General features: G+C 53.7%; 1 protein-coding gene across 2 annotated transcripts in view; it reads right to left on the reverse strand.

Moving 5' to 3' along the window:
• The window catches only part of EPHB2 (EPH receptor B2), a 130,948-nt gene that overhangs the window by 68,317 nt on the left and 36,900 nt on the right, over positions 1-25,731 (reverse strand). For both annotated transcript variants that reach the window (XM_021533759.4, XM_021533757.3), the window contains exons 2-3: positions 22,397-22,461; positions 17,537-18,221 (exon numbers count right to left, since the gene is read on the reverse strand). In XM_021533759.4, the coding sequence (XP_021389434.1) occupies positions 17,537-18,221; positions 22,397-22,461 (750 nt within the window). The remainder of the gene's footprint in view (positions 1-17,536; positions 18,222-22,396; positions 22,462-25,731) is intronic.

The raw sequence follows: 25,731 nt of genomic DNA on the forward strand, positions 1-25,731 counted from the left end.
GCTCACTCTACTTCCAGAGAGGAAGTGGTGCTCGGGTCAAGTTGGCATCATGGTCCTGGCACAGAAGCACCCATGGCAGTCCAGCAGGGATGGTGGGAAGGCACCTCTGAGGTCTCCAGACCACTCTCCAGCTCTCAGAAAGGCTCAGTCCTAAGGGCTCAGGGCAGCTGTCTGTAGCCAAGCCTTGGAAATGCCTGAGGATGGTGATGTTCAACATCTCTGGAAAATTCTCTGCTTTTCCAAAGCCCATCCTGAGCTTCTCAAGCTGCATCTTGTGGCTGCTATTCCTTCCTACCTGGCACCCTCAGTGGGGGCCTGGGCCCTTCCATGTTTAACAGCCCCACACAGAGCTGTGGCTGTGCTGAGGTCCCTTCTTGGGTTTCCTTCCCCAGGCTCCCTCCACTGCGCTGAAATCAGCTTGGGCCAAGCTCCAGCCAAAGCAGCAGCAGTTCAAGCCACATCCCTCCACCATTTCACACAGCATGTGATCCAACCCTGCTGCTCAGGAGCTGGGAAAGAGCCTCCTGAGACACGAGATAAAAGCTTCTGGCAGCCCAAGAGCACAGAGATCTGAAACAGAGGTCAACTCATCCAAAAATCCCCATCCAGCCTGAAAATCACAGAATATGCTGAGCTGGAACAGACTTACAATGATCACCAGTCCAACCCTGGCCCTGCAAAAGCACCCCAACAATCCCACCCTGGGCATCCCTGGGAGCCTTGTCCAAATGCTCCTGGGGCTGTGGCAGACTCGGGGCTGTGTCCATTCCCTGGGGAGCCTGGGCAGTGCCAGCACCTCTGGGGGAGGAACCTTTCCTGATATCCACCTAAACCCCCTGACACAGCTCCAGCCATTCCCTCAGGTCCTGTCAGTGCTGCCTCTCCTCCGCCCTCATGAGGAAGCTGTAGCTGTGCTGCGTGTCCCCTCGGTCCCCTCCTCTCCCAGTGGCATCCATCAGGCCCACCAAGGGTGACCCCACTGCACAAAGCACGGATGGCATCCCCACATGGGCACAGGCTGAGGTGGGTGCCAAAGATGTCATCCCTGAGGATGCTGAACAAGGGGCTGCCCTGAGCACCCCACGGGCTGGGCAAGAGGTGACGAGTGGCACGGGACAGCCTCCCGGTGTCCCCAAACCAGCCAGGTTTGCCAGGGCTGCAGTCACTGGCACTGAGTGACAGGAAGATCTCCAGGTGCCGAATGACTGGGCAAGAACACGGCAAATGAAATTCAGCAGTGACAAAAGGAAACGAATGCACTTGGGGGAAAAGAGCCCTAATTATACAAACACAATGATGGGCACTAAATTAGCTATTAACATGCAGGGAGGGGATCTCAGCAGCACTAGAGATAATGCTCTGAAAACATCAGTTCAAAGCTCATCCATCATCAAAAAAAATGAGAAAATGTAAGGAATTATGAAGAAAGGAGCCCAGTGCAGAGCAGGAATGTCATTAAGCCATGCGTGGAGCCACGGCTCGAACGTGCTGGCAGTGGCGGTCACCCCGAGACGAGGGCGTGAGGGAGCTGATCAAAATGATCAGGGACACAGAGCAGGCTCCACATGGAGAGTCAATCAACTCAGAGCTTCCACGTGAAAAGAGGCCACTCAGGGAGGGATATAAAGCCATCAGGAATATGGGGGACATGAATGGGAATAGATTGCTTGCAATTTCATACGGTGTGCAAGGACATATTTTTTAACATGGTGAATAATTAAATTGCATAACTTACTGCCACAGGCACCCTGGGCACTGGAAATATGAACAGCATGGCAGGGGACAGGAGGAATCATCACTCATCCGCTCCTTATTTCTCTACTGTCTGGCCAGCACCGAGCTCTGCAGACCAACCAACAGCACGGTGCTCCTGGAAAGGTCATGTTTATCCCTCACACATCGTCCTGCCCAACACATGGGGACCTCTCCCTTGGACACCTCCTGGATGTTTCTGGGTCTGCCCAGACCAAGTTCTTGGCACCCCCTCTCTACCCAGTCCTGCAGCCAGCAGCTTCCCAGGAGACCCAAGCTGGTGGATGTCCACGCTCCAGCCCCTCACACAGCTCCCGGTGAACCACGCCAGCAATGCCAGCACCTGGAACTGAATGTGAAGGGGCTGCCAAACAGAGAGACTGCGGGGCAAGAGAGAGATGCCATCTCCTCAGGAGAGCAGCAGGACCCTCAGCGCTACGGAGACTGCACTGAGTGACCTGGACTCTGTCCCTGAGACCCCAGCATCCATGATGTCACACTGTGAACCATGGACTGTGTCCCTGGAACCCCATCATCCATGATGTCACACTGTGAACCATGGACTGTGTCCCTGGAACCCCATCATCCATGATGTCATACTATGAACCATGGACTGTGTCCCTGAGACCCCAGCATCCCGTGATGTCACACTATGAACCAGACTGTGGCCCCCAGCATCCCGTGATGTCACACTATGGAGCGTGGACTGTGTCCTTGTCACCTCAGCATCTCAGACACGAGCACAGGAGCAGGATCTCTGGAGCCCTGGTCCTTGCCCCTGCAGTGTGTGCCTAACCCTGCCCACCCACCCCCTGTGCTAAATCACAGCGCCTGCACGAGCATTTAAACCTGTCCTAGGAGGCTGCTCCAATCCTCTGCTGGCCTCCCAGAGCCTTTTGTGGAATAAGAAACAACCCCAAAACAGATCAAAGATATCCACAGAGAGGCTGTTTAAGGGGAAAGAGCTTCTGGGCTTCCCATTTGAGAGGTATGTTTCCCTTCATGCTCAGCCCAGTGATTAGTGCTCTCCAGGGAATCAGAGCTGCAAAATGAATTTGAGAAGACAGAGCAGTGTCAGGCTGTTAGAGGCTCAAAAAGGATCTTGGCTCCCCTGAGCCCCAAGGCTGAGCACTTACCATTCACATTTAACAACCAAACGCTTCCAAGGCAGGAGAGGCCTCCCGAGTGTCCCCGAGGACACCATTAGCACCTGGAAAGGGAGAAGCCACGGCCTTGGCAGCGCTCAGGCCTGGCCCCGCTGCGAGGCAGGCTCCCAGACAGCCTCACGCGCCGGGCTCGTATTTTTGGAAACAGCGTCCCGGAGGGCTGCCGTGGATGCTGCTTGTTCTCCTGCCAGCCCTGACTGTTTTGGAAAGTTTGGTTGAGCTCCGTTTGGCTGCCTCGGAGTTATTCAAGCACAGAAAGGGGCTCATTGCTTACGGGAGGGTTCAGATTGATTTTTTTCCGAGCGCGTTTCGGGTGAGGAAGCCCAGGTTTGGGCTGCCCGTGCGGCTCCTGCAGGAAGGCGCTGCAGAGCCATGGCCAACTCAGCAGAGCCATTGAAAAGCGGGAATTGAGGGCTGTGGGTCTGCTCTGCAGCCGGGCACGGGGCCCCAAACTCGTCCCATTCCCGTTTCCCCGCGCTGCCGCCGTGCCCGGCAGCCAGAGGTTTGGCAGCGCAGGCTGGGCAGGGGCAGGCAGGGCTGCTCCAGGCTGCACCACGAGCCCCAGGAGCCCGGGACACCCCTCCTCTCCTCAGCTGCTCGCCAGCCCAAGGCTGATCATAAAGGAACCTCTGTGCGTCTCCAGGGAAGCGGGACTGGAGAGGGGCACAAAGCCTCCCGCAGCTGTGTGTTTGCAAACAACCCAGCCGAGCTGTGAAGAGGGGCTGAAAGCAGTAATTGTCTTTAATTAAAGGAGGTTGGAGGCATCTCAGGCTTTGACAAAAGACATTTCCAGTCTGCTAGCAGCTCCAGCACTCAGTGCCACTGCAGCCACAACCCGGCCAGGGGTTCAAAGGCGGCGGGTGGCAGTGGGGACATGGGGACATCAGGCCAGGGCTGCAGATGCAGCAGTGCCAGGGCAATGCCACACACCCGCAGGGCACCAAGGAGGATGCAGGCAGCCAGCAGGATTTAATACCTGGGACCCCTACAAACCTTGAGCTTGGCACCAGATGTGGGCCAGATGTGCCTGTTTGGGGACCCAGCAGCTGCCTGAGGCATCCCACCCTCCTGGTGGACCTGGCTGCACGTGTCTGTGTCCAGGGGTGTCATCTCAGTCCTGTCCTGGTCTGCTCTGGTCCTCCCTGCTGCACACAGCCAGGCCACAGACCAGACACCAAGAGTGCTGCTGCTGCTGCTCCTCCTAGGCTAATTAATGAATCCTGCTTATTAGTGATCTCCCTGGGCTGGCATGGAGCTCTGTCACGGGGCTGCACCCCTGCAAGCTCACGTTGGGCTCCACAGCCTGAGCTGACACACACCAGACCCACACCTGCATGGATGCTGCCCCCACAAAGCCCTTTCCAGGACCAGCCCCCACTCCCAGCTGTGCTCTGAGCACCAGGGAGATCACAATATCACAGCTCAGGGTAGCAAAATGTCCTCTCTCCCTCCTCTCCCCCATCCTTTGGAGCTGAGGCTCCCCAGGGAGGGCCTGTTGCTCACCATCCTCTGCTTCCTCCCTCCCACCTTTGCTTTTGGCCTTCCAGCACATCAGCATTCAGGAAATCACTACTCTGGTTTCCATGGAAACCCCATCATGGCGGGGGCAACCCCAAAATGTATGAAGCAGTCAGTCTGGCGCAGCTTTAGTGGTCCCACATGTCCTGCTACCCCACCCCTGGCTTTGCAACCCCTTCCTGAGTTCCCCCAGAGCCCTTCTGAGCCCTGGGATCAGGAAAGCTGGGATGGAGGGAGGAATTCTGCTGCCAGAGAAACATCACTGCCCCTCTTCTTGTTTGCCTGGAGAAGCTGCAGCTGCCCCATCCCTGACAGCGCCCAAGGCCAGGCTGCGTGGGGCTTGGAGCAGCCTGGGATAGGAGAAGGTGTCTTGGAGATTATCAAGCCAAGGTGTCCCTTCCCATGGCAGGGGGAGCACTGGATGAAGCTGTTTCTTCAATCCAAACCATCCCAGGATTCTTTAGGCAGGACTGAGCAGCAAACCTGCACGTGGATTCAGTCTGAACCCTCTGCTCAGCTCTGCACACTCTGCTCCAACTGTTTTCCCACATGTCCCCTCCATGCCATGCTCTCACCACTCCATGTCTGCCTTGCACCTGGAAGTGCTGGAAAACCAGCCCTTGGACAAGGATAAATCCCCACCATGGTTCCTGCAAAGGTGCAGACAGCCAAACACCCAGAATCACATCCTAGAGGACCCACCCTGCATGCTGGGCAGGTCCCCATGTGAATATTTTTGCCTGGGAAATCCTGGAAAGAGCAGCCACGCTCTAATTCAAGAGACACAAAAACAAACTGGGATCACTTCCATCTGTGCCAGACAGCAAAACTTTCAAGAAGAAGAAAAAAAAAAAAAAAAAAAAAAAAAGAAGACCAAGTCTAATTATAGGGTATCACGAAGATACACACGCTCAGATTTGTCACTCTTTTCCAGATTAGCCCTACACATGGTGACAACGTGAGTGAGCACCAGGCAGTGACATTCCTCTCCTGCTTCATAATCCCCTTTGGAAAGCAGGAACAGCAACAGAGTAAGCACTCACTGGGGGTGAACCAGAGCCTCCTGCCATTTCCTTTTATAGAATCCCTGTGGTTGGAAAAGCCCTCCGAGATCATCGAGTCCAGTCATTAACCCAGCACTGTCAAATCCACCACTAAACATGCTCCCAGTGCCACATCCACTTGTTGTTTAAGCACCTCTAGGGATGGGGACTCCACAACTGCCCTGGGCAGCCTGTGCCAATGCTTGACCACTTTTTCCATAAAGAAATTTCCCTGATAACCAACTAAATCTGCCCTGGACCAACTTGAGTGTGTTTCCTCTTGTCCTATCCTTCATTCCCTGGAGCAGAGCCCGATCCCCCTGGCTGTCCCCTCCTGTCAGGAGTTCTGCAGAGCCACAAGGTCCCTCCTGAGCCTCCTTTTCTCCAGGCTGAGCCCCTTCCCAGCTCTCTCAGCCACTCATGCTCCAGACCTTTCCCCAGCTCTATTCCTGTCTCTGGACATGCTCCAGGAAGGTCCTCAGGCTGGGATTTGCCTGGATGGAAACGCAAAGTGGAGAAAACCTTGAGATTACTTTTCCTACAATGCCTCTCTCATCTCTTATTCTTCAGCTGGTGCCACAAGTTCACTCCCAGGATGTAAATTGAGAGTAAAACACCACCACTCCTGCCTGGATCCATGTGGGAGCTGAGGCAGGTGATGGTACTGTGCAGGTGACAGGATGGCAGCGCTCACTGTCCCCATACCAGGACAAACAGACCTGCAAGGGCAAAGGAAGGCAGCCTTTAATCCATCACTGAGGTGCACTGTAGGGCAAGGGGAATGAGAAGCTTCTCTGGGAATGAGTCATTCCCCAAATTCTTCTATTCCTGTTTCCCCCGCTTTTCCTCATTCTATTTTATTAATGAGGCTGCACAGATGCACTGAAAGGCTCAGAATTAATTTTGCTCACCTTGCTGCAAGGAAAGGTCTGCAGCAGGAGTATTTCCACTGGGATAAACCCTCCTGAGCTTCCTGCCTTCAGCTCTGGGAATCCTCTGGGTGATGGCTGGCACGAGGGAGCAGCTCCAGCATCCACTGCCTGGGCAGCCTGAGGAATCTCCTCCTCCTCCTCCTCCTCCTCCTCCTCCTCCTCCTCCTCCTCCTTCCTTGAGACCTCTGAGAGCCAAAGGTGGTTCTGTAGGATCCCAAACCACCTAGGAGGGAGTGAACGGGGAATCTGCCAAAATAATCCTCTGGGATCCTCTGTGGTGACAGCAATATGGACAGACACTGCAGAACTGTCAGCAGTACATGAGCTGAGGGATAAGGTAAAAGGAAGGGAGGGGAAAGGGCAGAGAAAGGCTTGGGAAAAACAGTTGGTTTCCACCGAAATGTCTCAGGAGAGGGATCAGCCCCTCAGAAATTCCAGGTTAGGGGTCTGATGCCCAGCAATGTCCTGCACCCTGCCTGTTCCAGACCTGGGCCACTGCCTGCAGCACCTGCCCCCATCCATCCATTCTACACATCCCAGGGGGATGCAGACACCTTGTCCAGGAAGGGCAGTCCTGAGGGGCAGGCACAAAGAGGAACAGTGTGATGGGAGCCACTCCCTGCTGCCCAAGGGCCAACACAGCCCTGATGCTGCACAGCCCCTTCCTGCCTCCCCCTGGAGCCTCCTGGAGAGCCTGGGCCATAAAAAGGCAGATCTGGGGCATTCCATGGAGAGTGCTGTCTGCTGTTCCTGAGCCACTGCAGAAGCCACTAAAATCTTTTCCAAAGCCATCCAGGCTGGCAGAAATGCCATAGGGAACAAAGCAAGAAAGTTAGTCTGCTCCACAGGCCCTACTTCTACAAGCCTGAAGGATTTGGGCATTTTGATAGTTTGAATGACAAACCCTTTCTCACATGATCATTTATTGTTCACGCTGCTCCTGCTCCTGTCCAGCTGTGGGTGTAACACCCAAAGGACTCTTGGGATCATACTGTCTTGGAAATTGCTGGCTGTGGTTTCAGCCTTAACAGTGGTTTGAACACAGGGTCTCTGTGAGCTCCAGAAGCGCCAACAGTATGAAAGTGCCAATAGACTCTAAAAGTAGCAGACTGTCATCATTGAAAACTGTCAGTGCCCAAATCCTGAAGATATTCCCTCAAAATGCACTTTGAATTTGCTCCTGGTCATAGGAGTTATTTCCAGCCCGTGATCTCCAAGGGGCCCTCACTTCACGGGGCAGGGATGCCCATCCCCAGCTGCTGCTGGTGCAGCATCACTGTGGAACCCACAGCCCTTCATGGAGCTGGGGCCAGTCCAAGTGCCCGGGGAGCAGAGTCATACACTCAAGCATCAAGGCTCCCACTGGCCAAGTGAAAACATCAGTTTCTTCTAAGGTCTCTCTGGTTCCTAACGCAAGGAGCAAAGCCAAAATCTCTGGGTTACCTCAAAGGACTCCACGAAGATGCCAACTCCCTGGCAAGTGTCATTTCAACATGCTGAGGAGAAGAGATCTCAGTTTTTGAAGATCTTGCTGCAGAAACCTGGAAAGGCTTCACAGGTTGTCACAATGTGTTCACACAGGTCCCCTTTTGGATGCCAACGCGCAGAGCTGGTGGCTCCAGGTCTGACCACAACCTTTTCCTGCCTCCCCCTCCCAGGCTGCTTTCAAGACCAATAACTTCTAATTTCCAGCTCATGCTATTCCCTATTCCCCATTTTCCAGTCTTCAAGACCTGCCATCCTGCAAACTGCCAGTTTCTCTGGTTCTACAGCCAGTTTCCCCACTATTGGACTACAGCAAAAGCATTCAAGCCAGGTGGGCAGGGGGCTGCTGTCCTATGGGATGAAACCTCCTGCTGGAGCTCACAGCAGGGACAAGTCAAGGATGTGGCTCACAGCCTCTTCTGTTTAAGCCCTTGGGAAGCAACCAAAGAAGGTCCTCAAGGATGGGGAAATGTTGGAACTCAAAATGTGCCTCAGACGTTTTTGGAGGTTCCAGGCCCTGGTTGGAGTCATTTGAGACCCTGGCAGGCAGCTGGAAACAGCTGTGATTTTGGGTTTGAGCCATGGAACGATTTACCAACTTTGAAGGTGGAACAAGAAGTCACAAAAGTTTAGATATTATAGTAGAAGTAGTTACAAAGTAGAGAGAAGAATTTTTTAGTATTGTACAGGGAGGTTTTAACACCTGTACAGGAGGGTTTTGGTTTTGCACATGGGCGTCAGAAGTTTTAGGATGGAGTAATGTAGGCCGGTCCTGTTCCTCCTCTTTCTTCTTCCTCACCTCCATGGTCTTGGTGATGTTGGCACTCACAGATTGGTTTAGAGTAGAAAAGCACCATTTAATATAGGTAACAGGCATTGGGAAAAACTGTAACCATGTCACACGTAATGTCCCATATAAAAGATAGAAAAGCACCATTTAATATAGGTAATAGGCACTGGGGAAAACTGTAACCATGTAACACGTAATGTACCATATAAAAGATAGAAAAGCACCATTTAATATAGGTAATAGGCATTGGGGAAAAACTGTAAACATGTAACATGTAATGTACCATATAAAAGACAGCAGCAGCCCTGGGTGGGAGAGAAGAAGCAGTCGGGGTCAGAGAGGATGTCAGGGTGTGTGTGTGCCTCTGCCTGAGCTGGGAGCAAACCACAGCAGCCCCAGAAGAAAATCTTTGAGATAACTTGCAATAAACTGCCTTGAGACCAAACAACAGAGACTGCTGAGCCTTTCTTTGGAAGCTCGGGTGGGAGGAGAGACTTTTCCACCACACAGAACCCCTGAACCAGACCTGGGCTCCAGCAGGGAGGGTCTGGAGGGGGAGGCAGGAGGTATTTAAGTTCCAACCACCCACACAAGAGCTGGGCATCACAGAGCAGCATCACCAAACTTAAGGTCTCCTTCAAAACATGACAGTAAAAGTGTATTTTCCTTAGCCAAACCTAATTAAACCTCGTTTGAAGTTTGGTCTGTGTTAACAGAGCCATTGTATGAGCTATGAACACTTTGATTCAATTTCCCGACCTTTATGGGTACTTTTCTGTACACTTCCCAGTGATAGATTACGTTTCTAAGGCATAAGGGGAACAATAACAAGTTTCCTTGGAGCTAATTAAGCTAATCAAGGTTTATAGATTAAATTCTCTGTAAGGTTTTTGCCTAGTGTGGCTAAAATCAAAGAGCTGTGCTCTAACTGAGCATATTTGACTCATCTGAAATCAGAAAAACTTTAAATCAGCACAGAGAATGTCGGAGGGTATTTCCCAAAATTAAATTTACAACACAATCTCTTGGCTTTGGCCCAACTTGCTGAAAATCTTCAAATGAAAAAGAAAAAAAATCCTCAAAAGCAGTATTTTCTCCAATTTTCCTCAAGTTATATATGATGAAGCATATTCTCCTCTTGCCCTATAAAAAACAGCACCACAAGGAATTCAAGGAAAAAATCCTCCTTCTTCCCCCCAAGATCTCTGAGAGCTTTCAATCAAAGGAAAAAACTAATGGCAAAACCCCACATTCTCTTCATTTTATGACAATAATGAGTTAAAATCCTGGAATCCTGGGCCTGAATCCCAGCTATTCATTCCAGCTCCTATTAATGTTTACCACTTTTTTCAGAAAAAAAAAAAAAAAGAAAAAACACCAAAAAAAAAAAAAAGGGGGGGGGGGGAAAGGGAGGCCAACGAAGGAGAGAGAGGAACAAATGCTGCTCTCCCCCCATCAGCACACGATGCTGCCAGAGCTGCTATTCCCTGCTCACATGGGTGTAGCAGCACCAGGAATGTGGTGTTTGATCCAAAATGCTGTTTCATCTGTAAAAATAACTCCTGGGTACACATCAGCTCCAGGAACACACCCGTGTTACTGAATGTCCCTGTGCCCCAGAGGGACAGAGGGGACACAGAGGGGACACAGGGGGGACACAGAGGGACACAGAGGGGACACAGAGGGGACACAGAGGGACACAGAGGGACCCAGGGGGACACAGAGGGGACACAGGGGGACACAGAGGGGACACAGGGGGGACACAGGGGGGACACAGAGGGGACACAGAGGGACACAGAGGGGACACAGGGGGACACAGAGGAGACACAGAGGGGACACAGAGGGACACAGAGGGGACACAGAGGGACACAGGGGGACACAGAGGGGACACAGAGGGACACAGAGGGACACAGAGGGGACACAGAGGGACACAGGGGGACACAGGGGAACACAGAGGGGACACCACCCCCAGGTCTGCTTTCACTCCCCTCCCCACATCTCCTCGCTGATCCCAGCACAGCGGGAGGAGGGAGCAGCCCATCCTAGAGTGGGAAGGGGGGGCAGAGACCATCCCTGCAGTTCTGTGTGATCTTCAAGGTCCCTTCCAACACAGATCATGGTGAGACCCTGAGCAGAAGGATGAAGGAGCTGGGGCAAAGGGTCTGGAAGCAGCAGCTGTGGCAGACAGTGGCAGTGCAAAACTGCACCATGTTTCTCTGAGGAATGGCCATCATTTCCATCAGTAAACTACTACTGGGTTTTGCTGGACCTGAGGTCTTCATCCTTCCCTCCTACCCACGGGATTCGTGACCTGCCCACACTGATAAATGAGAAGATGCTGCTCTCTGGGCTCCTATGGACTGCTCCCAGGCCATCTCGTGCATCCTGCTGAGGTGTTTCCTACACCATCACAGCAGGGCTGGGAGAGCTCTGCAACCTCCTGCTGCTCAAAATCCACTCTCATGTCCTGGAAAATCTCATCTCCATCCTTTCTCTGTAGAGAAAATACTTCTGTGGAAGGTCTCAGTCCATTCCTTGTCTTGAAAGCAAAATGAGAAAGGAACTCTCATTTCCTTTGTTTCCCAAGAAGGTGTAGCTCCTCAGAAGCTGAATTTCATATTTAAGGTCCATCTCCCTCCTCTGGTAGCACATCTTTTGCCTCCCTCCTGGACCATGTGTGACCCTCCCCGTGAGATCAGCATCTCTTGGGGCTTCACATCACCAGCAAATCAATACCTCAACCCCCCTGTCTGACACCCCCTTGCTCTGCCAAGCTCCCCTGGGTCCCATTCCAACCTCCCAAAGCCCAGACTCCAACAGGAATGTGCAGAGGACAAGCACCAGGCAGGTGTGGAGTGGCTCCCAGTGAGCAGCTGCAGTCTCCACCACTGCCCTAATTGGACTGACAACATGGAGAGGTCAGCAAGAAGAATCAAAGCCATGGAAAGAAAGACGCTGTATTCCTGCTTCCCAGACAAAGAGGGAGGAGAGGGAGAAGCCCCAAAAGCAGTATCCAACAATGCCACCGAGCCCCGGCCGGCTGGGAGCATTCACATTGTCAACAAGCCTGTAGAAAAGGCAGACAAATTCCTGTTTTGTACTTGGGAAGGAGCCAGGTGATGTAATCATCTTTGAGGATGATGGTGGAATACTTTCCATTCCAGCAGTAACTCAAGATGTTAAATAGCAGCCACTAAAGTTAAACATTGCTAAATCAGCCTGTCAGGGCAGCACCTACCTAAGAGAGTGTAGGTGATGGACTGGGGAACACTCAACACTCACTTTCCACACGCTGTGAGGTAACAGGGTGTTTCAGAGTTGGAGGAAAAAGCTATTTGCTAAATGAGACAGTTGTGGCTATTTTAGAGTTGCAACATCAGTACCAGTCAAATAAGGCTGTGAGAGCTCCAGGACTGGGTCAGCGAGGGATTAAAGGAAGGTAGGAATGGTAGTGCCAACCTGTGTGCACTTAGGGAAAACAGATTAAGGCAAATTAGCCTTGCACGGGTTTTTGATGCAATTACAAGATTGACTGGGGGGGCAATGGCACTAAGATCACACACCCAAACCTCTGCAGAGCCTTTCCCTGGCTAACACATGGGATATTTTGATTCTGAAATCAGTGGCTCCACTGACACCATGGGACATCCTTGATGAATTAAAACTTGGCAGGCAGACACGGCGCGGCCGGAGATCCGAGCGGGGCTGTTGCTGCTGCAGCCAACAAATGTGGTTCGTGCCTCTGGGATGTTTAACATTTTTATCAATGACCCAGGAGAAAGCCTAAAGTGTTCCCAATAAAGTTAGCTGTTGACATGGAAGCTGTGGTGTGGTAAATACTGAGAATGATGGGTTCCCAACACAGCAATCCCGACACCCTGAGGAACTGGGCACAAGCAGGGAACGTGCATTTCAGTACAAACGTGTCAAATCACATCTACAGGGACGAGGATTCAGTCCCAGTTCGCCCAGTCCCACAAGAAAGGATAAGGATCCTTCAAAAGAACCCAGAGAAATGCCATTGCTGAAATGGTTAAACAAAGGGGGATGCAGGCAGGGGGAATCTCAGCATCCCTTCTGGCATGCAGCTGATCGCCACGAGCGCATGTATGTGGGGAACTGGATCTGCCAAGGGAAAGGCTAAAGCAGTGCCAAGGGCTGGGAAGAGCCAAAAATGTTGGCTGAAAACCTTACCAGAGGAGCAGGGGCCAAAGATTACCCTTAAACAGGCGCAGGGAGCACAGAGGTGTGGCGATGGATGAAGTTCTCTGAGGTGGGAGTGCCAGGCCCAGCAGAGTAAGAAGGCAGGGACAGCCTCTGGAAGCATTTAACGGGCAGTTCTCTGTCTCTGGAAACATTTCCAGAACAATTGGCTGTATGTGCTCCAGTTCAGCCAGGAATGCTTCCTGGAAGAACTCGATTACCCCTAGAGCCTTACAATGTATTGGCTGGGTCCAGCACTATCAGAGGAGGCCCAGACCCGAAACAGGCACAGAGCCATGACAGCCTTTTATCATGAAAACATCACGTCCTCATGGGCCGTGACTGGGAGACAGCTCGGACAGGCCCTGCTCCAGCACACAGGGAAGCTGCTCTCAGCCCTCAGCACATACTTGGCCCCCTCCAAATCCCAAGTACAGCATGGCTGCTTCCCACCCTCTGTGCTGGAGGGACGGATCAGGGTCCTTGTCACACGTCCTTGTCATGCCTGAGCCCACGTCACTCACACCTGGTGGGGTGGTGGCAGATCTGCTGCCCTGGACATCAAAATCATGGCAGGGAAAGGGACCCTGCTGAGCCCTGGGGCTCCCCTCAGGGGAGGCCCAGCTCCACCTTAAGCTGCAAAATCAGAGAATCCCAGAATGGTTTAGGTTGAAGGGGCCTTAAAGCTCAGCCAGTCCCACCTCCTGCCATGGGCAGGGACACCTTCCACTACCCCAGGTTCCTCCAAGCCCTGTCCAACCTGGCCTTGGACACTTCCAGGGATGGGGCAGCCACAGCTTCTCTGGGCAGCCTGAGCCAGGGCCTCACCAGCCTCCCAGCCAGTAATGCCTTCCGAACAGCCCACCTATCCCTGCCCTCTGTCCACTTGAAGACATTCCCCCTTGTCCTGTCCCTTCATCCTTTGTCCAAAGTCCCTTTCCAGCTCTCCTGGAGTCCCTTTAGGCACTAGATGGGGCTTCGAGGTCTCCCTGGAGTCTTCTCCAGGTGAACAGCCCCAGCTCTCCCAGCCTGGCTGCAGAGCAGAGGGGCTCCAGTCCTCAGAACATCTCTGTGGTCTCTTCTGGACTCCCTCCAGCAGCTCCACATCCTCCTGATGTTGGGGACCCCAAAGCTGGAGGTGGCATTGCAGGAGGGTCTCACAAAGGCACGGCTGAGGGGCAGGGAACAGAGAAGAGAGCCAAGGAGAAGACAGCTGCCAGCCTGAATCTGACTTGGTTTCTCCTCTTCCATCAGGTCACCAGCTCCACTACTCCTCAGAAAGGCCTGTGACCCCAAGGGATGACACCAGAGGTCTCTGACTGCAAGAGACTGTCACCACCAGCTTCTGCAGGGCAAAAAAACCTTGTCACCCCAGCAAGACTAGGACTCCTGTGCTGTAGGAGCACAACAAAGAGAATGCAGGGAGCAGAGATGCCCTGCTGTGATGGAGCAGAGCTGCAGAAGGGATGAAGGGCTGAACTGCAGGCAGCAGCAGCCATCAGCTGCTGGCTCTGAGCAGCACGGGCCGTGCAGGCAGCGTGCAGCCGCTGCCCAGCACAATGGCCCTGCCTGCGCTGTGGCTGAGCGGAGCCAATGGATGCGGGAGGCAGAGGGAGAAACGCGCTCAATGTGCTGCATGGGAGGGACGAGGAGGGGAGGGAAGGGGGGAGGCGCAGACAAAGAACAGGGAGATGGAAAGAGAAAAGCAGGCAGGGAGCAGAAGGTGAAGCGGGGAGGACGGGGCTGGGGAGATGTGTGCGTGCAGCCCCTCGGCAGCGCGGAGCCGGGCAGCGATGGAGAGCAGCGGGCAGCCAGCCCCTCGCAGGGCCCTGCAGGAGCGGCAAGCCAGGCCCAGCGAAATGAAAATCTCTTAACCACACAGAATTGTTAACTGCTCCCAAATCCTTTTGTGCTGGGGCTGCGAGCTTAGAAGAGCTTAAGCTGTTAGATGCATGAACTTCCTCCATAAATATCCCTTGTGCACACTGCCGCGAGCAGGCTGGCGCGCTATTAGCCAGATGAAAAACCCAGCGGAGGAAATGAGCAGCTCCTTCCAGCTGCACAGAGGGGCTGTCCATTCCTTGGGATGCCCTTCTCCACCTGGACCCTTTGGTGGGGCAGGACCGTGTCCCCCCATCCTCCCTGCCGTGTCCTGTTTGGGTGCCTGAGCGTGTGAGAGAGCTTTGCCCCCAAAGCCAGCTCAGATTTGCTATTGTTTTTCTTCTGGAAAGGGGCCCAGATTCCCTCCCACCCCTGGAAACACGAGCAAACCTGCCAGCCACATGTAGGAGTGAGTCCCCCAAGCCAGGCGGCTCCGCCGCTCCTCCGCAGGGAGCAGGGGCAGGGACCCGTGGGAAGGACGGCAGGGATGCAGGGATGCAGGGATGCAGGGATGCATCCCGCAGGTCCTTCCCGAGCAGAGCCGGGGCCACCAGCCCCTTCCCAGCCCTTTGTGGGGCTCATGGGAGGGCTGGGAGAGGACGGGGATTCCACGGCTGTCCTGCCAGCTCTGCGTCTGGCTCTCCTCCCAGTCCCCACTCCTCTTCTGCAGGCTGCCCGGGAAAAATAGAGTGGCACAATCCCGGGCTCCCATCCAGCCCTGATCACACCCCACATGAGAGGGGGAAGGGAAAGAAGGAACGGGGAAGGCAAGGGCAAAGACCAAAGGGAAAGGGAAAGAAAAGAAGAGAGAGAGAAAGCAATAGGAAGGAGAAGAAAAGGGAAATAGGAAGGGGAAGAGGAAGTGAAGAGGGAAGGGAAGGGGAAAGGGAAGGGGAAGGGAAAGGTGAAGGAGAAGGGGAAAGGTAAGGAGAACGGAAAGAAGAGAAGAAAAGGGAAAGAGAAGGGGAAAGAGAAAAGAAAATGGAAGAGTAAGGGAAAAGCAAAAAAACAGGGAAGGGGAAGGAGAAAGGAAAGAGGAAGGGGAGGCAGCTGCCCCGTGGAGACGATGGGATGCCGGCCACGGCGTGATTAATGCGGGCGGGGAGCGCGGGGCCGGCTGCAGAAACAGCTGCCGAGGTACCGGACCTCCCAAAATCCTGCTGCTGCTGCTGCTGCTGCTGCCAGACAAAGAGGGACCGGCCTCTCCTCCGGCTGGCCGCTCCCTGTTCGCTCCCCCGAGCCCTGTGGACAGGCTCTGCAGGAGGGGTCCTGCCAGGGGAGCCAGGCTGGGCTCGCAGCAGCACCACGGGGCTCCCCCAGAAACCCCGGCTGCATCCCAGCACAGTCCGGGAAAAAACCTGCCATGAATCACTGGGGCTTTCTGGTGTTGCTACAGATGCTTCACTTGGGAGTTGTAAAACCCCCCGTCTGCCCTTCGAGGCCGGGATTAGCAGGGCTCGGTTTCCAGCAGTGCTTCCTTGCTGTCCCCATCCCCATCCCTGCTAAGGCTGGAAGACACTTGATCTGCCCGAGCTCGGTGGGAAGAGGCGTTCAATGGCTAAGCGTGGAGTAGCTGAAATAATGGATACAAAATGATCCCCACAGCACACCAGGACCTGGATTTTGTGCATAGCAGCCCATCCACCAGCAGCAGACATGGAGCCATACAGCCTGCAGTCCCTACTGAGCACAAGCAGATTGTCCATTCCCCTCTCCAGTGTGTCTGTCTCCCACCTCCAGCACCTTCCCCAGGCTTGGTTCTACCTGGCCAACCCTTTGCAGCCAGAAGAGAGGAGACACAGCTCCTCCCTTGGCTCTGCAATGGCCACCAACGTGTCTATAATGGATCTCAGAAGCGCTGGCTCTGCTTGGAGTGTGCCAATCCTATCAGAACCACACGCAGATTTGAATGTTCTGCCAGGACAGGGGAGAAAGAGCCTGTTTGCCAAACTCTGTGGTTTGCTCCATGTATGGCACAGCTGCAGGTGCCCATCACACAGCTCTGGGTCCCCACCTCCCTCCCAGCAACCCTAGGAGCTCCCTTCTCAACCTTCTCGAGCCCATGTATGGCTGGACAGGAGCACAGACATCAGCTCAGGAACGGGGGGGCTGAGCCTCTTGCTGGCCTGGGGCCACGCTGGCTCCGTGGTGCTCATCCGAGCTCAGCAGGCACTCACAGAGTCTGCTTTGAGCATCCACAGGGGCAGGAGAGCATCTACAGAGGCAGAATATTTATAGGGCAGGAAACCTCTGGCTGTTGAGGAGCACAGGGACCAGGCAGCTCTGAACAGGCCACGACCATCTCCTACCCTGGGCCATTTGCACATCACCAAGAAAACACTGTAGACAACTTGCTCCCTCCCACTGTACCCTTTTGGGACCCTGCATTCCCACTCCCCTCGTCCAAGAAGAGATTCAGCCCATGCCAAAGCACACAGCAAAACCAACAGCATAACAGCCCCAGTATTTTGGAAGGCAGCTGCAGATTGGTGACATGCACCACACATGTGTGCCTCCAAAACCTGGAGAACATGGATAGCACCAGTTACGGGTGCCCAGCAGCCCTGAGGACCCAGAGGTCATGCACAGCCTCTGCAATGGACGGATAAGCCTGGGGCAGGGAGCGAGGAGCTGGGAAGGAACCAGCCCCCACACATGCCCCTCTGCCAGCCCTGCCCAAGGAGTCCCTCCCAGACGGTTCATGCAGACCCCAGCTGCCAATCCCGGTGCCCCAGCAGCAGAGGCGAGCCCGCGGGCCGTGGTTACCTCTGCAGACGGTCCCGTTCTCCACCGACTCGTAGCCGGCCCGGCACATGCAGCGGCCGATGGGCACCAGCCACTCGCCGTCCCCGTTGCAGTACAGCTTGATGGGCACGTCCACCTCCTCGGCATTGGCGATGCACGTGCCCCTGGCTGCCACCAGCGAGGTGCTCTCTGCTCCCGACAGCGTTTCTTGGAAGACGGCCCCGTTCTGGATCACACGGGGACATTTGCGGTAGAAGACACGGACGGCAATCAGGGACATGCAGCCCCCGTAGTCCTGGAAGGCCAGGTAGAAACCATTCTTGGAGACAGGCCCAAAACTGCGCACCTCAGTGTTGATCTTCATCACCCGTCCACCTAAGTCCACCTGTGAGAAGCTCTCATCAGCAGCAATTGTGTCCACCTTCATCCAAGGATTCTCCATCCAGTTGGGGAAAGTCTTGGTGGCCGAGTCAAAGTCCGACTCAAAATAGTAGAGGTTAAAAGTCTCCTTACAGGAGCCTGGGACATTGGGGATGCTGCTGCAGTCCCGGACAGAAAATTTCATCTCCACGTGGATGCGGTGTGCTCCTCGCCTCCGGATGTACTTGGTCCGGAGCCAGTTGTTCTGGCTGGATTCAAAGACGTTGCACACCTGGTAGGTGCGGATCGTGTTCATGTTCTCATCGTACCCACTCACCTCTTCCCACTGCGGGCAGGACACAGACAGTCAAGGGGCTGCTCTGAACAGGGCTCCCCACCCTCCTGACCTCCTCCCATCCCCACCGTGTGCCACGAAGGCTCTGCCAGCACCAGATGCCCCTTTCTGTGCCCACCCCATCCCAGGCTGTCCCACAGTGCCTAGCACCTCATGCCAGCATCCCCCTGCAGGTGCCCTGTACCTGCCTGGGCAGAGTTTGACCCACACCATGCTCCAGGGAGGACAAAGGGGTCCCTCGTGGCCACCTTGCTGCCACTAGCACCATGCTGCATGCCTGGATTCAGGGTCAAGCCTCTCTGCTGCTGGAGGGACAGCAAGGCCACTGCTCTGCAGAAATGGTTTTAGTAGGGACTGTGCCCATGGCAGAGTTCAGTGCCTTTAGCACAGGGATACCCACCAGTGCCACTATGGCTACAGACATGGCAAACAGGACCTGCTTCCTCAAAGCCATAAAACCTCCTGCCTGGCTGCAGCCAGTGCCTCTTCCAGGGGCAGGATTGGGACCATGGCCAATCCTGCTGTGCTCCCATAAAGGGAGGTGCTGGGTAAGTCCCACTGGAGCCCTCATCCCTGCCCCTTTGATGGTCAAATGCTCCTCCATTTGGGGCTCCACCAGCAGGAGTGCTGATGTCCCAGCTGTCCTGAACTGGATCTATGGGATGCAGACATGGCTACGAGTTGTGCCATGACAGCAACACCCTTCTCAGCAAGACAGCTCAGAGCTGATAGATTTCCCCATGGGAAGCTCTGCCTAGCTACCCCCAGATGACTGACTGCCAGCTCTGGAGGAAGCTCTGTAGAGATACAGAGGAGAATATCCTGAGCTGGAAGGGACCCACAAAGACCATCAAGCCAACCTCATGGCCCTGTACAGTCATCCCAACAATCCTCCTCCTGTGCTTGAGAGTGGTGTCCAAAGGCTCCTGCAGCTCTGGCAGCCTTGGGGCTGTGCCCGTTCCCCGGGGAGCCTGGGCAGTGCCAGCACCCTCTGGGTGAAGAACCTTTTCCTACCATCCAGTCTAAACCCTTTTGACACAGTTCCAGCTGTCCCCTTGGGTCCCTACAAAGCTCAGGGCTGCTGTGACATCATGTGGACTTCTCCAGCTCTCTGCCCTTTTCTCAGGCTGTTTTTTCCCCAAATCCTCCAGCACTGGTTGTCTCCATTCTGTGTAGGATGGGGACATTTCAGAGAGGGAGATGCAGGACATGAGCTGCAGCCTGTAACCGGTCACTGCTCCTCTGCAGGGAGCACCAACAGGGAAGGGTCTTTGTGTGAGGAGAACCCTCAGCTCACAGAGCATCTCCCCCTGCCCAGCCTCTGCCAGAGTGCAGAGCATCTCCCTGCAGTCCCATACCCACCTAGGGTGATGCTGGGCAACGGGGACCAGAGTCCTGCTGGCGTGTGACACAGTCCTGGCCAGCTGGAACTGCTCCTTCTGAATTTGTTCATAAAACTGCTCAAGTGGAAGCCGAGCTGTTTCCCATGGATGCTACACCCCAAGCACAACCCTGCCCTGGATGCAGGATCACAACCAAGGCAGGGCAGCAGCACAGTCCAGATCCAGCACCAGTGCCAGGACCCAATCCAGGGAAAATCCTGCAGGAGCAGAGCACCCCCAGCCCCTCAGGTTGTAAATGGCCTCACAAGGGCACCCAGGACTGGGGAGAGAGGCTCAGGAGATGGGAGACAGATTGCTCCTCACACATCAAGGCTCAGAGCCCAACAGAAGGCTGTCAGGGAAGATCCCCAACAGCTCCAACCACTTCAGTTTGGCAGTAGCTGTAAAGCTGCTGCCAGGGCTGGGGGACATCCCTGCAAAACACAGCTGGAGCATTTGCTTTGTTTTCCAGAAATAAATTCTGCGTGTTAGTGGAAAATTGCAGGATCTCCCTGCTTTTCAGGGCACTGGTTGGGAGGGAAGTGAGGGAATCAAGGACAAGGCATGCGGAAGCAATTCCTTCCCTTGCCCTGCCTCCGATTTGGCTCTCCCTCACCTGGACCACTCCAGACACCCACCTGCAGCTACCAAGACAAAGAGACCCCCACCCACACCTGCTCAACCCCCTGGTGGGGAAGGACACAAGCCCAGAGAGCTCAGCTTTGGTCAGGCAGGAGCAGCACATGCTGGAATGCAGGTTTCCAGGACTTGGGATGAAGAGGAGATGCTGAAGGCAGGGCTTGGGGACATATATGAATAGCACAAGAGTTTCAGAGCCAGACGTAATGCAACTGTTTGGGCTTTGGGGTCTCTAATAATCCCCAAAAAGGAGCACACAGCAGCTTCTGTCTTCCGGGTGATGCTGGCTGCACCCAACCTGGCCAGTTACCTATGAGTAGGATGCACTGCCTTGTCCTGCCTGTGGACATGAGGCCATGAGGGTACCGCAGAATTGTCACCCATGATGAGCACAGAGCAGGACATGATGTGCCCAGATCTCCCCTGAGGGCCCTGCCCAGAGGGGGAGACCACCAACCACTGGAACTGCACTGCACTGTCCAGAGAGGCATCTCCACCCTGATGGGGGACCTGGGAGCACCCTGGGGACCAGGCTCGGGACCCCCAGCCTCCTCCCACATCCCTGCCACAGCAAGTGGCTGGCTCCAGACTTCCCTTTTCCCAGATGGGAAAGTCACCCCTGTGCACCAGCCCCTGCGCTTCCTCGACGCTTAATTAGAAGCCTCTCCCTTTCTCTTGGCTCTCTAATTAACATGCCGGGAGCTCAAAAGGAGGCAGCAGCACAATAACCCGGGGAGACGGCTTCCAGCAGGCCCCGGCCTCATTACGGCCGGGCTGGGGAGAGGGAGCAGGGCGTGCTTCACATATGGAAACACCGCAAACAAGCAAGGCTGGGCCAGCAGAGAAAAAGACTTGACCTCTTCTCCCCCGCATTGTGTGCCCGTCATCCCCCTCGGCGGGCACTGGCGGGGCTGGGGCAGCTCTGCCCTTTATCATGGTGATGGGCCGGGCCGGCAGCGCCCGTGCCTGGCGCGACACCGCGGCCACGCTGCTCCGGCTCGGTTTAATCTCCCCACACAAGGCTTTTCTTGGCTGTTTCTTTTCTTCTGCCAAGTCGGCTCAGATCGAGGGCATGCTGTCAGCCTGGGGTGAGGTCCACAGAAACGTCTTCATCCAGCCCCTGCAGAGGGTGGATGGAAGGCAGGACGGAGCCTGAGCCACCACTGCCATGCACAGGAAGCATCTCCCGGCTTTGGCCAGGCTGGACTGGGCTACCAAGTGCAAGGCAGCAGGTCTGGGGGGCTGGACACTGTGGCTGCTGCTGGTTACCACAGCCAGAGGTGGGCAGGATGCTCTGAAGCACCATGATACCCCACGTGGGGCACAGCAGTGGCTCCACTCTGGTTTTCCCCCATGAGCAGAAGGGTGCAGAAATCACAGAATCACAGAATGTTCTGAGTTGGAAGGGACCCATCGGGATCATTGAGTCCAGCTCCTGACCCTGCCCAAGACACCTCAAAAATCCCAGCCTGTGCATCTCTGAGAGCATTGTCCAAATGCTCCTGGAGCTCTGGCAGCCCTGGGGCAGTGACCATTCTCTGGGGAGCCTGGGCAGTGCCAGCACCCTCTGGGGGATGAACCTGATGCACTGTCTTGTCCAAGCTCTTCTTTAAAAGAGCTTCTTTAGGGTGGTCTTCAAACATGATTCAGGGTACACTTGGCCCTGGTAAAGAAGACAGATTGTTCTGCTGAGCCAGCAAACACCATCCCATCTCTCCATGGGATGCTGGACATTCCTTTCAGGACCTGAGCCTAATGCCCTCATTCTGCCACAAGTAACAGGCAATGCAATAACACGTGAGACACTGGGGACAAATTATGGTGGCCTTGGCATATTGTTTCTTCCTCTCCTCATTTTTAGGTGGCTGCATGCCAGCTCTGTGGAGACTACGATTCCTCTAGCACCACACTGTGTGGGTGACTCTGTGGGTTGAGAATTACATCCCATAAACACTGGGGTATTTTTTGGAGTATCATCTCCTAGAAAACTACTGGAAACCTCAACTGTCACCTCCTTTTGTGCTCTTCCCACATGGCCAAGGCACTTTGCATCAGTGCCTGACTTTTCCTGCCTGACAAGCCTCCACATTCAGGTGCAGAAGAGACCCCAGAGCAGCTCCAGGCCCCCATTAGCTGATGCCTTACCCCTGATGGAGGATGCACGGTCCAGCCCAGCTCTGCTGTCGCCGTGGTGGAGTCCATCAGTGTCTCTGTGGGAGGAAGGGGAAACAAGGAGTCACTGGATGCTGCTGAAAGGACTGAGAAGATGGAGAGGAGCTAGCCCAGGGCTGCAGGGCTGGAGCCCATCCCACACTGAGCCTTTTGGCCACATCTCAGCCAGAGGACCCAGGTATTGGTCCCTCCACCCAACTGCTCCCCACCCACTGCCCACTGCTCCCTGACCCCCATGCAGAATCATGGAATCAAAAAATGTTAAGACTGGAACTGACCTCCAAGATCATCAAGTGTAACCATCAGCCCAGCACCAAAACAATGTTCATCACTAAACCACGTTCACAAGTGCCACATCCACATATTTTTTTAACATCTCCAGGGATAGTGATTTCACAAGTGCCCTGGGCCAATGTCTGACCATCCTTTCCATGAAGGAATTTTCTCTAATATCCAATCTAAACCTCCCCTGGCACAGCTTGAGGCTATTTCCTCTTGTCCTGTATCTTGCTCCTTGGAAGCAGAGCCCAACCCCCACCTGGCTGACCCGCCTGTCAGAGTGCAGAGCCAGGAGGTCCCCCCTGAGCCTCCTTTTCTCCAGGCTGAGCCCCTCAGCCACTCCTGGTGCTCCAGACCCTTCCCCAGCTCCATTCCCTTCTATGGAAATGCTCCAGCCCCTCCATGTCTTAATTTTCATTAGGGGCCCAAAACTCACCCCAGGATTTGAGGTGGGACCTCAAGGTGCCCAGAACAGGCAATGTCTCCTGCTATGAAAGGGGCCTCTTCCATCCATCAGCCAGGCTGGATTTTCCTCCTCTCAGTCCTAAATCCAGGTACCCCAGCCCAGTTCTACCCCTACAGATGAGAAGCAGCCTGAGCAGGGATCCTCCATCCCCTTCTAGTTTCCTTTCCCAAAAGCAGGATATTTTTTTTCTCAGCACTTTGTATAGTAGGGAGAATCCTCAGAGATGCAATAGGATGTGGGGAGGAACACCACTTTTAGAACTTAAAAGCACTAAAAAATTAAACCACTGCTAAAGCTGATTTTCCAGATGATTTGGGTTGAAATAGGTCAGGTGCTGCTACCACTGACCAGCACAGACAAGTCTTCCTAAGCCACACAACAGCAAAGCCTCCCCATCCTTACTGCAGCTCAGGATACTTCCAGCACTCGAATTCTTTTCATCCCAAATAGCTGCAGGTTGGTTTAACTCCACTGATGGCACAAGGAGGGGTGCTCAGGTTACGGTACCCCAATACCTGGGCCAACATGAGCAGGTGAATGTGCCAGCCAGCCCCATCAGAAATAAATGGGACAGACACTTGGAATCGTGGAATCATGGTTCCAAAAGCCATCTAATATTGAGTCCAACCACTACTGCAGCACTGACGTGTTCAGCACTAAACCATGTCTCTAAGCACCACATCTACACACTTCTTTAACATTTCCCAGGGAGTGTTCAAAAGTCTTTTTTGGACACTTCCATGAGTGGCTTCCAGAGTCTGGGTAACTCTCTGTTCCTCCAGTTCTGCAGCCACATGCTCATGGCAATACAGGGATTTTTCTGCACCACACCCAAAGCTGACAGTTTAAGAAAATAGGACAATATTCCTGAGTTTAGGAAATGCAGTTGAGATATTCTGCCCAAAGGCCTCAAAACACTGAGGCTGGACATGAGGGGAGCATGGTAGACAGACTGCACAGGGCAGCACATGGCCAGTGATTCTGTGCTGAGACCATGGTCATGCCCAGAGGGGAAATTCTGTCCCTCTGCTCTGCTGGGGCAATGTGAATCTGCCCCTGATTTCAGCACATGCCCTGGGGATGCCAACTGCACTTGCAGGGATGTTGGGAAGTGTCCATCCCCCACACACTTCGAGTCCCAGAATGGCTGGGGTTGGGAGGGACCTTCAAGACCATCCAGTCTCACCCTCCTGCCATGGGCAGGGACACCTTCCACTATCCCAGATTGCTACAAGCCCCATCCAACCTGGCTTTGGACACTGCCAAGGGTAGTGGCTCCAGTCCCAGAATGGGAATGGAGAGTTACTGGATGTAGTCATGTCCTTCTGCTGTCCTTCTCCCCACCAGAAAAAAAAGCATGCTGCCACAAACCCCCCAAAAGCATCTCCACCTTCTCCACTTTCACTCCATTGAACAAAAACAAAGGGAGAAAAGCTCAGCCTTGAGCAGATCCATCACGGAGAGCCAGGCCTGGATGCAGAGCTGACAAATGCTCCGTGCATGTGACCTCCTGTTCCCCACTGGCACCCCAAAAATTGCCTCGGCAGCACTGTGCTCCCTGCACCTACTCCTGGCAGTAAATCCTGCTCAGACTGTGGCTTGTTCATTACTCCTGGTTTGAGCCAGCGGTTTCCAGTTCACAGGAAACCAGGATTTCGAAATTTGGTTTTATTCCAAGAGCAAAAAGCAAAAAATAGTTCTTTTCAATTTTTCCCACTAGGAAGAGTTCTGGAAAACAACTAATCCCGAAATGTTGTGGGTCAGATTTACAAAATTTCTTTTTAAACTGAGTACTTGTTTACACAGGGCAATAATAGTGTTTACTTTACCAGAGAATCTTGCTTTTTCATTAAAACACCAGTGGTGTTTGATCTGAAAGGAAAACAACATTTTTCACACAGTGCTAGCAAGAAGCTTTAAAAACCCCCTGAATTTGTTACTTTATCTTAACTATCAATGACAGTGGTGCATAGTAAGTACATTAATAGCAGTGACTAAAATGGAAAAGAAGATATACTCTAAGTCATTACAAATAATTCCCCAAATAAACTTCATTTTTTGAAGCATTTTGCATTTTTAAAAGCCTTTTATTTAATGAAAACTCAGTGCAGTTGAAATGTGGTGTTCAGTACACCTCTGCTCCCACCCCCTTGTCCTCAGCTGAAGGATCCCCTTGGAGCTCTGCATCCACTCTGTCTGGCCCAGAGAGAAGGAGGAGAAGAAATTCATGGGTTTTAAGCAAGTTTTTCCAATGGCAAATTATCTTCCCATAAAAAACACCAGATATTCCATTAATTTTAGTCTGGATTTACACCATTTAGCTGCCAGCTATTGGATTTCCTTTTCTTTCTACAAAGACTCTGCAGTCCAAAACTTTTCTCTCTTGTGGTGCTCATGGGTGGCAAATGATCCATCTCCAAGACAGATAAATTAGCTCAGTTTCCTTCTTCTTCCTCCCGAAACCAGGCTGCTGTTTGAGGCTCTGTTTATGACCCTTAATTGTGCAGGGGGTCCCAGGGCTGTGGTCCCCATGGCACTCAGCTGTAACACTCCAACGTGCCCC

The sequence above is a fragment of the Lonchura striata genome, chromosome 21, assembly GCF_050655825.1.
Source record: "Lonchura striata isolate lonStrDom1 chromosome 21, ASM5065582v1, whole genome shotgun sequence".
Taxonomy (NCBI): Eukaryota; Metazoa; Chordata; class Aves; order Passeriformes; family Estrildidae; genus Lonchura; species Lonchura striata.